At 37.8% G+C, this 16,322-nt stretch overlaps 1 protein-coding gene across 3 annotated transcripts in view; it reads right to left on the bottom strand.

Moving 5' to 3' along the window:
• EP300 (E1A binding protein p300) overlaps window positions 1-16,315 on the bottom strand; it is a 66,839-nt gene extending 50,524 nt beyond the window's left edge. For 2 of the 3 annotated variants that reach the window (XM_009290004.2, XM_009290006.2), the window contains exons 1-2: window positions 16,028-16,315; window positions 227-885 (exon numbers count right to left, since the gene is read on the bottom strand). In XM_009290004.2, the coding sequence (XP_009288279.1) occupies window positions 227-885; window positions 16,028-16,121 (753 nt within the window). In that variant the 5' untranslated portion in view covers window positions 16,122-16,315. The remainder of the gene's footprint in view (window positions 1-226; window positions 886-16,027) is intronic. The other variant, XM_009290005.2, reaches the window with a different exon arrangement.
• Between the last annotated feature and the right edge of the window lie 7 nt (window positions 16,316-16,322).

Raw genomic sequence — 16,322 nt, 5'->3', positions numbered from 1 at the left:
TTTTTAATCTAGCAATAGTCTTGCTGGTTGTGCAAGACTCAATTTTCGCCTCCCATGACTGCCACAAACTCCACTTTAGCAGCATATAAACTATTTACCACATGATCCAGGACTCCTAAAAGAAAAAATCCTGTTCTATAGAACCCATACTGCAGAGGAATACATCTTATAAAACAAAGTCAACAAGGAGAAGGAAGGTAATAAAGTCAAGCTTAGCTTGTCTTACCTTGTTCATGGCTCCAGGCTGCGGCCCTCTCAGTCCAGCCTGACCTCCCATCTGTTGAGAGCCTTGTTGCAGCGTCTCAGCCAACAAGTTACCAGCACTACCCATTCCTGGGTTTGGGTATGGCATATTAGGTCGCCCTCTGCCTGCTCCAATTGAACCGTTCATGACTTGCCCCTGCATCATCCCCTGTCCGTTGCCTGCTGCCAACATCCCAGGATTCATGCCAGCATTCATCCCTGTGTTCATTCCCATGCCAGGCTGATTAACTGGACTGTTTACTGTTGGCATCATTCCTGCTGTGGATTGGGCTGAAGGACCCTGGTTTGGTCCACTGGCACCCATCGCCATATTGGGAGAAGTCAACCCAGCCTGTGCCATGGGGCTTTTCACCATGCTGTTTAACATTCCCATTCCAGGACTATTTTGTTGGGTTTGACTGGCCATGCCCTGGCCAGGGCCACCAACCCCCATATTGAGATTTGGGGAGCTACCAGCCCGTAAAAGTTCAGACAGCTGCTTGTGTTTAGAGGCAGCATCTTGTGCCAGACCAAGGCTGGTCTGCAGCTGATTAATGTCACCACCATTGGTGAGTCCCAGTTCTGTGGAGCTGATCAGTTCATCTGGCAAGTCATGCTCCAGATCAAAGAGTGATCCAAAATCTGAAAAACAAAACAAATTTTGTATGAGGTCAGAGCAATCAGTAGTGTCTTGAAGAAAAATCTTGTTCATCAGTTTCTAATTTTTTATTTCAATTAACTAGCAAAACTTCACTTCGTGTTCCAGCAAAATTCCCATATCAGTCATTACTGAAAACCATCCAATTTGTCATGATAAAAGTAATTTCTAAACTTTGCAGAGTCTAAACTAGAGAACACCATTCTACTTCACTCTCCTACAAGAGTTTGTGTTGAAAGATCACTGGGTATCTCAGACTATGATCTCTCAGCTTGAGAAATTTGACAAGGAAGGAGAGAAAAAACTATATTAAAAAAATCCCACAGTTAGCCAATGGAATTAGACAACAATTATTACAAAGAATTATAAGGTTGATGGGAAAGCACTGTCTTTAACTTTCACTGAACTCTGTGAGTTTTGGAACAGATGTAACTAATATAGTAATATAGTTTCAAAAAAGTTTACTATTTATAAAAGAATAAATAGAGGTTTGCTTGTGGGGTTTTTGTTTGTTTGTTTGTTTTTGGGTGGTGGTTTGTTGTTTGTTTTCTTTTTTTGTTTTTTTTTAGTCTTCCACATCCCGTCATTCCCAGCACAGAATTGCAAAATTCCATTGAACTTCACTGGACAGCCAGTTATCTTCCCACAACGAACACTGTCAGAAAACAATCAAAATAACCCTCCTGGCCATGAAGCTGTGAAAACACACTAGGATAAAAAAATCAAATTCACATCTCAAGAACCAATGCAAAGCAATCCCCAAGGTAACCAAGTGGAGAAAGATTACTATTTGGGATCTATAGATGCAAGAATATTACACAGTATCCAGAATCAATTTGCTCAAGAAAACAAGAAGTTCTTGTGTCTGCAGAAGCAGCATGCACCTTAATCTGTATATTTAATCTATGGTAGTTAAAACAAAAATAACCTAGAAAGTTTATGGCTAAAAGCTGAACCACTGTGTGACATAGCTACACACAACTAGGCTGTAAAGCTTAATATTTGGAATCTGAGAATACCTAGTAAAGGAGGGGTTTTTTAATGTTAACTATTGGAACGTTTCAGCACCACTTCTGCCAGAAAGGTCATTTCACGGAGGCTCTGTAGGAGGTATTGCACTGCATTTTCAAAAACTTCAGATCTAGACAATGACCTAAAATACTACTCATTATCTCAGCAACTGCATTTAAAAGAAAATATCAATTACACTGAATTCTAGAGAGGCTGGCAAGATGACTTGGTCCAAATATTAATGGAAAAAAGACTACAGTTAAACAGCATATAAGTCAGAAAAGCTCATCAGCATTAGAAATCTGTTCAAAATGTTTCACATGATACTATACCCAAACTGCCAAACTCCAGTACTAACAGAGTTTCTACAACTTTGCAACTGTTATCACAGATAAGATCATGACTTAAGAATTCTGAAAATACGGTATGACGTTGGCAAGAATGTAGGTATACCAGAACAGAGGAGATTTTATAACTCCATTTATATATACAGCCTATCAGTACTTAAAGGGGGCTTATAAAAAAAGATGGTGGCAAACTTTTTAGCAGGGCCTGTTGCGACAGGACAAGGGAGAATGGCTTTAAACTAAGGGGGGGGGGGCAGAGAGGTGGGAGATGCCTCATCCCTGGGAACATTCAAGGTCAGGCTGGACGGGGCTCTGAGCAACCTGATTTAGTTGAAGATGTCCCTGCCCACAGCAGGGGGGTTGGACTAGATGACCTTTAGAGGTCCCTTCCAACCCAAACTATTCTATGATTCTATGACATTCTTCATTACTGCAAAGCACCAGAGACAGAATGAAAATTTCCACTAAAGAACTATGTTTTAAACTATTAAAAACAGTTAGCCCATTCTTCAATAACATAAATCTTATGCTAAAAGTTATGCTTTGCAACACATACTGAGGACTGATCTTTCATTTGCATCACTGGTATTCTTCAGCATGACTGGTATTTTTGAAGATTCAGAAGTGAAGGAATAATCAGAAGAATAAAGCTTTGTCCAAGTTCTCCTCCATTTAAAATGATGAATTTAGAGCTTTGTGTCAGTAGACTTATCTCAAAACACCCACCCCTCAAAAAAACCTTAAAATGCTTAGTGGTTAGCTTAAGAATTAAATATCGATGAACATGGGAAGAGTTACAGTGGAAGAGACCCTCAAAACAGAGGGGTGATCAAGAAAATGGAGAAAGGAATCAAAAAAATACACAACAGTTTAAAATAGCTTCAACAGGCATCTTAAGATGCCTGTTAGGACACCTTTAACAGGCAAATGTTGAAGCACTACATCCAGAAAACACTCTGGCTAATAACCTGACAAACAGCCCATGAGCGAGGAAAGAGTAAAAAATATGATCAGTAATTCACAAGTTAGTCTGCTGTCCAGAAAAAAAAAATCTCCTTAATTATGAACAAACAAAACTGAAAATGAAAGTTAAGTGTCTGGGAAGAACATGAGCCAGCACAAATCCTGTACCTACAACATAACCGTAATGGCAGCACACAGCAACCTCCCATCTGCAAACTGGGAAACAGCTGTTTAGGCAAAGATGCCCACACAGCTCAAAGGCCAGTTTTGTGACTGATTGTAGCTGGGGAAAAAAACTTATGCTCTTGAACAGACACAAGTTCCAGGACAGGGCAAGTCCCAAAACAAAAATCCCCACTTCACCTTTCCTGAGATCAGACCATTGTATATTAAGCCTTTCACAAAACCACCTGGAAAGTGACCACTAAACGTCCAAATATGAAGAACTAATTCATTTTTCAAACAGCCACAGAATATTTTTTCAGAAAGACCCATTGAGATGATTTCAGATATAACACTGCAAAGGGGTAGTGCAATTCTTGTTTTGAGACACAAAGATTTGCGCATCTTTCTTCACAAGAAAATATTAATCTGCTTCTCTGAAAACCTCATTCTTTTTGAAATTCCCCGTCCTCATAAATGAGAGGACAGTTCCAGCTTTAAGGCTTACTTGCTCATATCCAACTGGAGTATCCAGGTACAAGCTACCTGAGCTCCTTGGCCTGCTCATTCCGTGCCACCCTTGAACGGGAAGAAAAATGTCATAAAAACTCAAAGTGTTTTTAATTCTTTTTATTAGTGTCTCAAAACACAACAAATCAACAACTACATTAAAAAAAAAAAACAACCAAACCCCAAAACTAAATGGTTGTGAGATAATCCCAATCGGATTAGTTCTTTACATCAAAAAATGTAAACTGTTCTTTCCATGTAAGACTAGTTTGTTAGGATTTTAAATCCTAGAGAATACACAACATTCATCACAAAAGACTACTATCAGCTACAAGACAAAATCGTAAGTAGTAAATACCATCAATGCAATATTCTGGCTCGAATTTGCTCTTTTTATAAGTCTTTTCCAAAAACAAAACTTAAAAGTCTCCTTCACCAGTAGATAAACAACAAAACTAGAAAAACTTTCAGTTGTCTGGTCAACTATGAAAATAACATTTTTAGTCAACTGCCGGGGGCAGAAGTTTTCAGATACAGGACTGAAACATGAACAATCTCAAAAGACCATAAAGATCAATAAGACTTTGTGTACATCTAGCAACAGTTGCAATCCACGTCACAGTCTTTTAAATTTAATACGTATCCTACAGCCTACTGTAGAGAGTTCTACCTATGACCAATCCAAAAACTGTCAAGGCTGAGCCAGACAGCTCACAGACTATGTGAAAATAATGGCACGTACACTCACACAAGAGCCAGAGGCATAGCTTAAGACAATGGTGATAAATATCCAGAGAACTGATTGACTTTCCAGTACACTGAGTCCACTGCTAGCCTTGCAATCTGTTTCACTAAGGATACACACAAAGATTTCTTACTAACAAAATTAAGCTTGCGGGAAGGTGAAGGAAGCAGATTAGTCCTGCAAAGGTTTGTCTACCTGATTCATAATCCCTAGAGATCTTAGGGTACAGTCAGATGCAGAAAAATTGGGATATAGCAGAACAGACAGTATCTGGCCTAAGAGCTCAAAAACATCCAGTTATATGCAGGCAGTAAGTGGTAGAGCTAAATCTTGTTCTCAATAGAGCGGCACAGAGTGATTCCACATTATGTTATTTATGGTATTATTAGGGTATTTCTTTCCATAGGTAACAAGAAGATACAGAATACATTGCTGCCACCTAAGATTCAAAGGAAAGAGAAGGAAAGTACCTCCACAAAACAACATCTAAGTAGTTCATCAGAAAGTCTTAACCTGAGGTAGTCTCAACATGCAAAGGCATATAATAATTCGTTTTAGAAACTGTACCACTACTGAACACTTAAGCAAGTCTTTTTATGTAGAGTCAAGAAACTGGCCTGACTTGCCTTGGCTACATTAGATCTGTAGTGAGAAAGTGGGTCAGAAAAGACAGTAGATGGAGCAGGTCCATTTATTTCGATGGCAGTCCAGTTAGACTGGATTAAGTAATATGAACTGCACCCTAAACTGTGAGAAAGCAACTTCAAAAATCAGTGTGCTAACTTTTGTTGCATACTATGGATTATCATCTTAGTTTTGGACCCTACTTCTAAGAAGTCTGCCTTTGACAGCATCTGATCTGCAAGATGCAAGGTAACTGCTGGCCTGGGCTGGAAACCCACCTGGCACCAAAATAGACTTTAAACTAGTACAGATTCAGAGTGTGCAATCAAAACCCTTAAGTCAATAAGACATCGGTGCCTTACCAAGTTATCAATTTTCAAACCAGTGATGTAACAGCTCTCAAAGCATGCAAGGCAAGGTAGATTTCTGACAATGCTTACAATCCAAGGAAAATATATCCATACTAACTACTTAGCAAAGAAATCCACATGTGGGTTCAAGTGGCACATATTATTTTCTTTTGCATGCTTTCTAGCCTACAGTCATGATTCGGTCGTTTTCTCAGTTCTGGATTAAGACAACAGACCTCTATTTGCCTTTCAGTATAAAACAGGCTTTTCCATCAATATGGAGATTATCTGGTTCTAGCAAATAGGTTGCAGTGAATAATACTAGCTTTTTAAGAACTTGCCCACATGCTACAAAATAGCAAGAATAGTAGTAGCTTTACTCTGGTGTGTATTGTACCCTCAGACTGAAGACATTCAACCATTCAGTCTCAAAGTTAAGAGTTGATATATCTGAAGAAGCAGCATCATGTGTGAACAGTGACACCTGAAGAACCCTGCATGCCAGACACGTAAGACAACAATTTACTCCAGTGCTTACCTCGTTGCTGATCTTACAGAGGTAAGAGACTTTACAGTTCCTGTCCCTGCATCCCATTTATTGTATTATATTCTGAACACACACATATCAAATTAGAAAGCTGCTGAACAGTCACCTTTTTGCACAAATGTTTCTGGGCTCCAGAAACATATCAGTGGATCAAGTTATATCACAGTCGTTAGGTTCACAATAAAACAAGTGGACAAGGCTTAATACAGGACACTGAATACAAAGCATGCATGTGACAGGGTGGACAGGAGCCACAGATGATGTTGGACTACACAGAAAACATGATACCTTTGCTGCGCTTTCAGACAAAGAATAACAATAAGCTGCTGAGGTCAGTATCTTCCCTGCATGGCAACACGAAAGCTATCCAGGAATTGAACAGGGCCTAGATGTAACAGAGAAAGTGCCCAGAGGATACAACCAATATCCCAGAGAAACCAGCCATTCAAGCTTGCAGTCAAGCACCAGCATTACAGGCCCTAAAACGTATTGTCTGAAATGCCCTTAAAAAAGCCAAAACTCAAAACATAAAAATAAAAAAGGCAGAACAAGATAAGGAGACACATTCTCACAAGACGATTCTCAGGTGTCCATGAAAATGCAAAAGCAAAGGTGAAGCAAAGAAATGAAACAAGTGCTAATAAAGTCAGTCATCATTTCCCAAGGCCTCTGCAATGGCAGAAAAATTGAGCTAGACATGCTCAGACAGTTTTATCAGGGGGAAAAAAAACACATGTCTAAGAAAGAGGCAAAAACTCTAAGATTCCTACCAGGTGGGTGTGAGAGAATTTTGCTATATGGCATTTTGGAGATCAGATTTATTCTTACCATTAAAGCCCATTAAGGAGAAGGCTTTTCATGTATATCCTCTGTGAAGCCACAACTACCCAATGGTAACAAACTCCACCAAACCGTTTTTCCTACCTTAAAATGTAGAGTTAATTTAAATCAATCTACTAATTTGATGCAAGACAAAGGGGCAAAAATTCAACATCAGCCTAAAATACTAAGGTCTAGATTCATCATTGCAACTACTGCTTCCAAAATCCTAGGACATCAGTCCCTATATAACCCTAATCATCACCCATCCCCAAAGTGAAAGTGTGATGCAGAGGTCTTCACTATCACTTATGCAACAGCAACTGAGAATTCTTATTCTGTACTATGCTATTTGGGTAACAAAGTCTTCAGTATTAGACTTCGATATTAACCCTGTTCCCTGCAAGAAACTGGGGAAGCACTGCCTCCTTCCTTCCCTGCTAATCCAGAAAAGAGCTGAATTTCCTCACCACATAAAGAAACTTTGTAATTTGAAGTAAGACTGCAAACAATACAAGCAGAAAACACATCTAAAAACAACACACAAAAACCCTGGAAGACAACAAACACAAAGGCACAAAGCATGTTAGCATGTCACGGTAGCACACAACTTCAGGCACAGATTTTTTTAAAAACAACCAAATGTTTGTTGGTGAAAAAGTCCAAGTCACCATCTAAAACGCACATGATTTCATTATTACTTTTAACAACCAGGTATAAATATTTTACAAGTGTAAAAAAAAAAGAAAACTCATTCTAAAGAAGCAACAACTTACTGCTCAACATCTATCAAAGACTATTTTAGGACCTCACTCATTTCATTTTTTTTAAGCTATCCTAATCCCTATTCAAACACTGGTGTCAAAAACATCAACCCTTGCTTAAGGAAAAAAGTCTGAATTTTGCAAAGTCTCAATAATCTGCAAGTTTAAGTCTTACTTGTCCCAAACTAATATCAACAGAAATGCCAGTTTTAGTAGATCCTGGTTGATGCTTTTTTTTTTTTGCAACTTCAGAAGAAAATTGTATTTATAACAAACTTTTCATTTTCACAATCATATTCAAAGTTCTTCAAAAAACAATGTTTAGAGACACAGATGACAGCAGGTGTTTACCACTGAAAACCATAGTGAAAATTCAATGGTTATGACTCTGGAATATGGAATTGTAGCTGTTCTAAGGAAACAGAAGTGGTGTAATCATATGGAAAAGACTGGGTGCAAGAATCAAGATAGGGTACATTTAATGTTTTAACATCACTTAAGGGAGAATTACCTAACACAATGCAAAGGTACTAGTCTTGCCATCACCGATGACCCAAATAAGATAAAGTTTTGACATTTTAATTCCAAAATACTAAAGTCACACAGTTAATAATTTCCTTGTGAACATGTTGCTATTTGCATAAATTTCATTGGGCTACCTTTAACTTTAGTGAAAAGTCTCTAAATTAGTATTCTTATTCCCAAGACTACCCTGTGTATGCCACTGAAATTCCCATGAGACCACCTTAAGTTATCTACTGGTGGTCTGTGGTGTCATTGAGTATAAGAATGGCATTTCATTTGGGAGTCTGATAAATTGTGGACCACCATGCACAGAAATCTGGAAAGTTAGAGATGCCTTGCTGGTCTGCTGTATTGGTGGGCAAAAAATAGGTACACGCAGATAGGAAGGGAACACTCGTATGTGCACAAACACACTGAATCAGTTTCATTTTAGAAGTGATTACAAATCAGTTTCAAGAAAAAAGTTCACTTCATTGTCAACTTAACAACTCTGAAATTATGCAATCTGCATATACAATTACCAAAATGTCAAGTCAGTTTTCTGAGTGTTACTGACTTGAGTTCATTCAACATTACTCCCAAGTAAGGGAACACTCGTATGTGCACAAACACACTGAATCAGTTTCATTTTAGAAGTGATTACAAATCAGTTTCAAGAAAAAAGTTCACTTCATTGTCAACTTAACAACTCTGAAATTATGCAATCTGCATATACAATTACCAAAATGTCAAGTCAGTTTTCTGAGTGTTACTGACTTGAGTTCATTCAACATTACTCCCAAGTAAAACCAAAAAGTAATGCTGAATTTATGTACAAAAAAATATAAAAGTAAACAAGAAAAAGGAGTCAGCAGATTAGACTTCTTTATCTTGAACCAGTTAATTCCCCAGAGCTCCTGAAATTATATTCAGGAATACGTAAAAGGCAGTTTAGCTTCAGCAGAATTTGTACTGAGCAAGCCATACACCAGCATTTTGCCAGAATTTTATTTTTTATTAGAATTCTAAAAAAGAAAAAAAATGAGAATTAGATTATTTTAGTTCATTAACACAGTAAGAGTATGTTGTAAGAGTGATTATCTATACACTTGTATTTGGGAGTTCTACAAAGCAAGAAACAGCAAATAATGATTCTGCAAGCAAACATACAGTTCAAAACTCTACTTACATCTCTTATGGAGATGCAACAAAAGGTGCAGTACAGAGGTGTTTCGCACCATCAAACGGGGAAAAAGCGAAATCTTTCTCTGCCCCATCTCACAACCACCTATAATAGAAAATAACCTCCACTGTTTTTGAAGGTCCTGTACCTAAATTGCACTTTTTTGTGAAAATCCTAGTTTGGACCATGATTTCATCTCCTTGCTGTTCCTATAAACACACCTGACATCACCAACTAAACCACAAGCTACTACGATTTTGAGTTCATCAGAATGCAACACTCCTTTTTCTGATTTTCTTCAAAAAGTTTTGGAACAAATGCGTGCTTGAAGAAGAATTAGCATGTCAAGTTTTTAAAAGAACTTTAAATACATTCTCATGCCAATCCATTTTAAGGAAACTTGTTGCTATTTAGGAAGAGAACGAAGTCATGTTGTCAGATACGTCACTTACTGCTCAGGGAGAGGATTTCTGTGAACTGCCCTAGTTCAAGTTCTACTTGAAGTTCTACAAATTCAGTGTAATCACGGATGTTTTGTCAGTGCATACATCCATATGCAGAGACAGATGTATTTTACTTCAGCCTGCTGCTACAGTTTAAGTAAAGACAGAAAAGCCAAATCCTTGGAGACAGGTGTGCACTGTTTCTCTGTCAGTGAAATCTACACAACAAAATTACTCCATTTGTCAAATAATAAATCTAAATGACTTTTGGCCAAGCCCTCTCAGAGGGGGCACTAGTTAGGGTGATGAGAAAGGTTAAAGTAGTATCATCACATTGTTGGAAGAAGCACTGAAAGGCTGCTCCTGCTAAATCAGCTAAGCAAGACGCTGAGGTGACACACTGGAGATAATCAAGCAGCCTACAGAGAAGATACAAGAAATACACACTAAATCATCCAATTTAGTGTATGATTTAGTTATAGACAAGTGAGACAAACTTGCAGATTATTGAGACTTTGCAAAATTCAGACTTTTTTCCTTAAGCAAGGGTTGATTTTTTGACACCAGTGTTTGAATAGGGATTAGGATAGCTTAAAAAAAAAATAAATGAAATGAGTGAGGTCCTAAAATAGTCTTTGACAGATGTTGAGCAGTAAGTTGTTGCTTCTTTAGAATGATTTTTTTTTTTTTTTTTTTTTACACTTGTAAAATATTTATACCTGGTTGTTACAAATAATAATGTAAGTACAAAGTTAAAATTCTAATAAAGTAATTTTCTCCAAGTTGTAAAGGTACAAGAAACCAGAACTCCTACAGTAGAAGTTCAGTGTTTATCCCCAGTACCTTATGAAACCCACATCCCCTAAAAACGTACACTAAACCCTAAAGTCTGCTAGACCCTTCATAGATAAACTTTGGTTTTCTGCAAATAGAGAACTGACCAATAACCTGAACTAGGGACCCTCTAGACTAAATCCAAACCCTGCTCTAGGACCATGAGGGACAAGATGGAAAAGTTAGTAGTTTTTTTTAATCTAGGATTTAAATTCCCAAGTTCAGCAACAAAAGTTTTCCTTGCAATATCAAACTTGTGAATCTGTATTTTTAAATTGCAACTGTAAACTGGTTTTCTAGTCTCAAAAGTTTTTTATTTGTAAGTGCTCAAGATTCGGTTTTACATCATGGTGTGTACGGTCCTTGTGTTGTAGTGAATTTTTTAAAAAAAATTAGGTACCTTTCTAACACTGGTCAGAAAAAGTACATTCCTTTGTCAGACACACACACACGCAATCTACTTGGTGAAAAAGGCAAATAAAGCAGAGATATAGCAGTTTGGAAATCTACGAGGTTTGACATTTTTTTTAAAAAGTTACTAAGCACCGTATGAATGATCGATTTACTTTTTAAAGAAAATCTTGCAGATTTAAATTCTCTTAATTTAAATGTATTCCTCATGCAGTTACTTCGAGAACCTACTTAGCTACAAGGCAAAGATGCCCATTTTTGCTACACAAGCATCCACCACTGCAATACTCGATTTACAGTACATGCCATCCCTCAAACCATATTTTAAGGCATATCTCATCTTGTAACAACTAATACTTGGAAAAAAACCAGCAAAAAATGTGGCTCTCAACAAGAACTGATAAAAACATTTAACTGATGGCTGTAAGTTAAATGTAGCTAACGACTTGGTCTTAAACATTAGCCAGAGAAGAGATTTGTGAGAAGTATTTAATTTTAAAAGTAGTATATATGAACACTAGGAAAAAAACCATAGCTGTCTGAAAACAGAATTGAAAACTGCGCATATGCCTCTGGAGAAGGCAGTGAGACAAGATTAATATGATTCATTTTGAGCAAAGAAACATCCTGATACATTTGGAACAAATGAAAGATGAGTATCAGTCAAAATTGCAGTAGTCCTTGGGCAAGAAGTTTCGTTACAAGCCTTAGACCTTTGATGTAAGGGAGAGTAAAGTTTTAAAGGTCAGAAGCAGTTCCTGAAAAAAAAGGAACATACAAACTTTACAAAAGATGAGTACTGAAAGGGAGATTGAAGATGTGCTATTACTCAGAAAAATACGACTTTTGGACATAGTAAACTGAAGGATGTTAAGGCACATACCACAAATACGTACACTGATCTCTGATATAACACACGTGCCAACTAATTGTAGAAACTGACTTCCAATGTTACAGCAAGCCAGAAACACTAAGCACTTAAAATCCTATTTTCAGATCTAGCAACCCAAAGACATGATACCATACAACCACGCTGCAGCAGAGAGTATACTCCATTTTTATTCCTTGATGAAACAGCAGTTCTGAACCCAGAGCCCGAAAAGCTTTCCTAGTTCACAGAAAACATGTTATTTCTAAAGGGGGGGGGGGGGCTAAAAAACATGATTAAACTCTCCCTTCCTAAATACACCACATAGAAATCTGTACATGGCAATTTCAGTGTACCTGCATTACTGCAGGTGAAAATTGAGGGGTTCACAAATAAAAAGGCCAAATAAAAAAAAAAATCACTGGTTTAAGGCATCCAGCTGAAAATGTATCTTTATGAAAGACTTCCACTCATTTACTCAAGGAAATAACTCTTCAGGATGCATTCAAACTATTCTGTTATGGGCGGGTGGAGGGAATAGACTGGTGTACACCACTTTGCTAATACAATGTTTAAGACAGTCTTGTTAGACTAGGTGCAACATACCAAAACAGTGTTTCTACCAGTAAGGAAAGGTAAGCAAAATGAGCTACACTGGCAAAATACTTATGTCAATGTAACTGTGCCAGTACAGAAGAGCTGTGCTAGCATCCAATGTCGCAAACTCACATCCCATACTAAGGATACTGTACCAACAAAAGGTGAGCCCACTGTAGAGCTGTAATGGTCTTCAGAAAACTTAACATCTGGACAAGATATATGTATAATTACCATTCTTCTTTGCAACAAATTTAACATTTAAATAGAAAAAAAGTTGTTGAAAAGCCTCTGGCAGTTTAAAGGGATCCACACAGTCCTGCTCCTGAAGCTATTCTAGAACTATGCAACATTTAAGAAAAAAATGAGACCATTCAAAAATTCTAATATACTACATGACACTGACAATACCAAGACTTTCTAAATTACTTCAAAATGTTTATTACAAAATGTGCTACAAACATTTCAGTTTCCCTGTAAGTCTATGTTATTCTTACCTCCTAAAGAAGGAATTGGCATTAATAAAGCAACTCGAAACTACACTAATACAGTATGTTCTATGGCAAAGCAAATTCTGAGCAGGGAACACACGAACCATTTAAGACTTTTAAGACAGAAGGAGATGCAGCACTGCAACAACAGTGGGAAATGCAGCTATATTTGGCTGCTGCCAATAAATCAAGCGTATTAGGACAATCTTTGCTGACTTCTTTTTAGAAGAAAACCACCAACATTTGAGTTAGTACATTCCAAGCCCAGAATATCAGTATCATCCAGGTCTACAGTGAAAACATGAGTGAATTAGATGCTCAACTTAGTCTTCAACATAAATACACTTAACATCTGCAAGTTTGGGAATAAGTTAACTAGAGTCAGTCATTGTTTTTAGGTATCTAACAAGCTAAAACAGTATTTCAGATTAATAAATGAGTCAAAAAATTAACAGAAAAAGAAACACACTGAAAGATCCACTATGCACATTTGCTGGAAAAAGTTTCATCAACAGTGCAAGTTTCTTACCTTTCTCCTTCCCTCTCTCTAATGATGCTGTGAATCTAACAGTTTTAAAAAGAGTGCTTGAGTAAGTACATAAGCACCATGTTATTTATTTTCTATAATTAACTAAGGAGTGGGGACAACACAACAGATTCTATAAGTGGAATTTACTTAATGAAAGCTGCTTGCACTATTTCAAAGAAAATTTAAGGAGCAGATAGGTTAAAAAAAATGCAAACTTCAAAGCAGTTTCCCACAACAGCAAAAATGGGACAAAAAAATTGCAGTCTCTCAAGCAGCAAATGAAAAAAATATAACCCTCAAAACACACTTATTGGTTAAGAAGTTTGATTTTATTTAAAGAAACAGATATGCTATCATGTTAAAAAACACAGAAAGTGGAACTGTCCCAAATCCAGGTAATAAGTTGTCAACAAAAAAAAAATCCAGAAGAGTAAGAATCCTTTAATAGTTTTTATGTAGCATATATAGAGTGTTCACACCACTATAAACCTCTGCATAGCTATCAGGTGATGAAAATCTCAATCACTTTGAGAAAAACTGTCCCATTTGTGCACTACTAAAACTGTCCAACAATCCCTAGGGTTTCACCGTAACTATAGAAAGTTCATTTATTAAGCTGCCCAGTAAGCTAACAATTAAAATAGACTAAGTATTCTGTGAAAATCTGCACCTGTTAAACTGAAATACATTCACAAACTATCCAAACCTTATTTGATCACAAATGTCTTAACTTAGATACGTGCATTCATCTGAATCAAAATACACCTTTAACTTCCCTATTTTTCCAAGTATCAGGACTTCTCTCAAAATACATTTTTATTTCACCTCTCTAAACAGAGCAAGATAACCACCATCAAGACAAATTAAAAATGGTTACTACTGAAATAACTACTGGTTTCCAAGTCTAGCACAAAAAACCCAACAACTAGCTCTAGCTAAATAGCAGCTTCTCCAACCCTCTTCTACTCTCTTACTAGAGACCTGTTGATATTAGGAATAGTCATGTCCTCCAGTTACAACATAATATTGCCTATATCAAATATGCTCTAAAAGTTACACACAAACTTTTCAAAACTAACACGCCATTCGCCAAGAAAAGAGAAGGCAAAAATGAAATTTTGAAGATGATTCCAAGTAGAATCCAGTGCTCAACCAAAAACCGGCTACTAAAACCTTCTGTTTACTGTCAAATGAGGAGGTTTTTTTTTTAAAAAAAAAAAACTAACAACAACTCTTCCTTTTTCTTGCCAGCTGTAACTGCATTGAACAAGACCACCGGTGGCATCAAAAATGCCACCACTCGCTAGACTCTGGCAGGAGGAGGCCTCCTCCATATACCATAGGCTAAGAAGATCTAAAGTGAGTTCAAAGAAACTCCTGTGGGAAAGGTAACCAAGTACTCTCATACCAAAATGACACTAAATACTCAACTGCTTCACAAGAAACATTAAAAAGCTGAACAGTCCTTTGTTACCCCCCCTCCCCCCCAGTACAACCAGGGATCGGGACACCTAAGATTTTCAACCTCTAGATTGCCTTCACAGCATCACCGAAGACCTTTGCAGGACTGCAGAGAAGCCTCTTTATCTTCACAGCCCTTAAGTCTACAGGGGAATTTCAGACATTTTGGTCTCGCAGCAAAGAAATGGGAGATGCAAGATGAACTGCACTCCATATTGATTCTTAATGCAAATAAGGTGAAATAACATTTCATTTCTAAGAAGGTAAGAGTCTCAATAAACCTTTTGCCCCAAACTTGGGACCTGGATTTTTTCCTAAAGTCGATGGCCTATTTGAATCAGAAAAGCAGTTTTTAGATATCCTTCTGCAAGGAAGAGTAAGAAGGATTGTAAAAGTAAATCAAATAAGCAGACTGCATGTAAGAAGAAAAAAAGAAAAAAGGCAAAGAAATAAACCTCGTTTCTAAACGAGTTATAAAAAAAACCCTTGTATATGCAAAATAAAATACAAAAGACACACATTTGTGTGTATGAACGTACACACAATTCAAAAAAGTGTACAAAAGCATCATCTTTAGCACTATTTCGTATTTCTGCAACTGACATTAATAAGGCATATGCTTAGCAAGGAGCTCAGTAATAACTACTATTGTGAAAGACACGAAAATGACAAACTGTTAAGTCTTATCTAGAGTTGATCAAAAGCACAATAAACTGCACAGCTTTGCTTTCAATCACTTCCAAAAAAATAGAAGGGCAGAAACACCCGAACACCCTCCCTATGCCATTAACGCCAATGTGTTCAAACGGAGCGAAAACGGGAGAGACAGACAGACAGAAAGGACGAAGGCAGGCACGAGTTAACAGCAGCAAAAGGGAGGAGGAGATTTAGGCAGAAGAGGGGAGAAAAGGGCAATAATTGCGGCACCGAGAGGTGGGGAGGGCCTGGGCCCCCGAGACTGACCTGTGCCGTCGCTGGCGGACACGGAGAGCGCCGGTGAGGAGAGTTTAGGCCGCTTGGCTGAAGGCGGGCCCGGCTCCACCACATTCTCGGCCATTTTTAATTCTTTTTTAGACAATCACTCAGAGCAGAGAGACGGTGGGGGGTGAACCCTAAAACCTTCACCTTCTTCTCGGGCCCCGAGTCAGCTGAAGAACAACAATAACGCCGAGAGCGAGCGAGGAGGATCTGGCGGAGGAGGGGGGCCAAGTTCCCCTTTTTTCTGCCCCTCGGGCTCCGGGAGGGCGGCAGCGGGGAG

The sequence above is a fragment of the Aptenodytes forsteri genome, unplaced genomic scaffold (genome assembly GCF_000699145.1).
Source record: "Aptenodytes forsteri isolate BGI_AS27 unplaced genomic scaffold, ASM69914v1 Scaffold284, whole genome shotgun sequence".
In the NCBI taxonomy this organism is placed as follows: domain Eukaryota; kingdom Metazoa; phylum Chordata; class Aves; order Sphenisciformes; family Spheniscidae; genus Aptenodytes; species Aptenodytes forsteri.
Note: the sequence above shows the minus strand (reverse complement) of the source record. Positions and strands in the feature narration are given on the sequence as shown.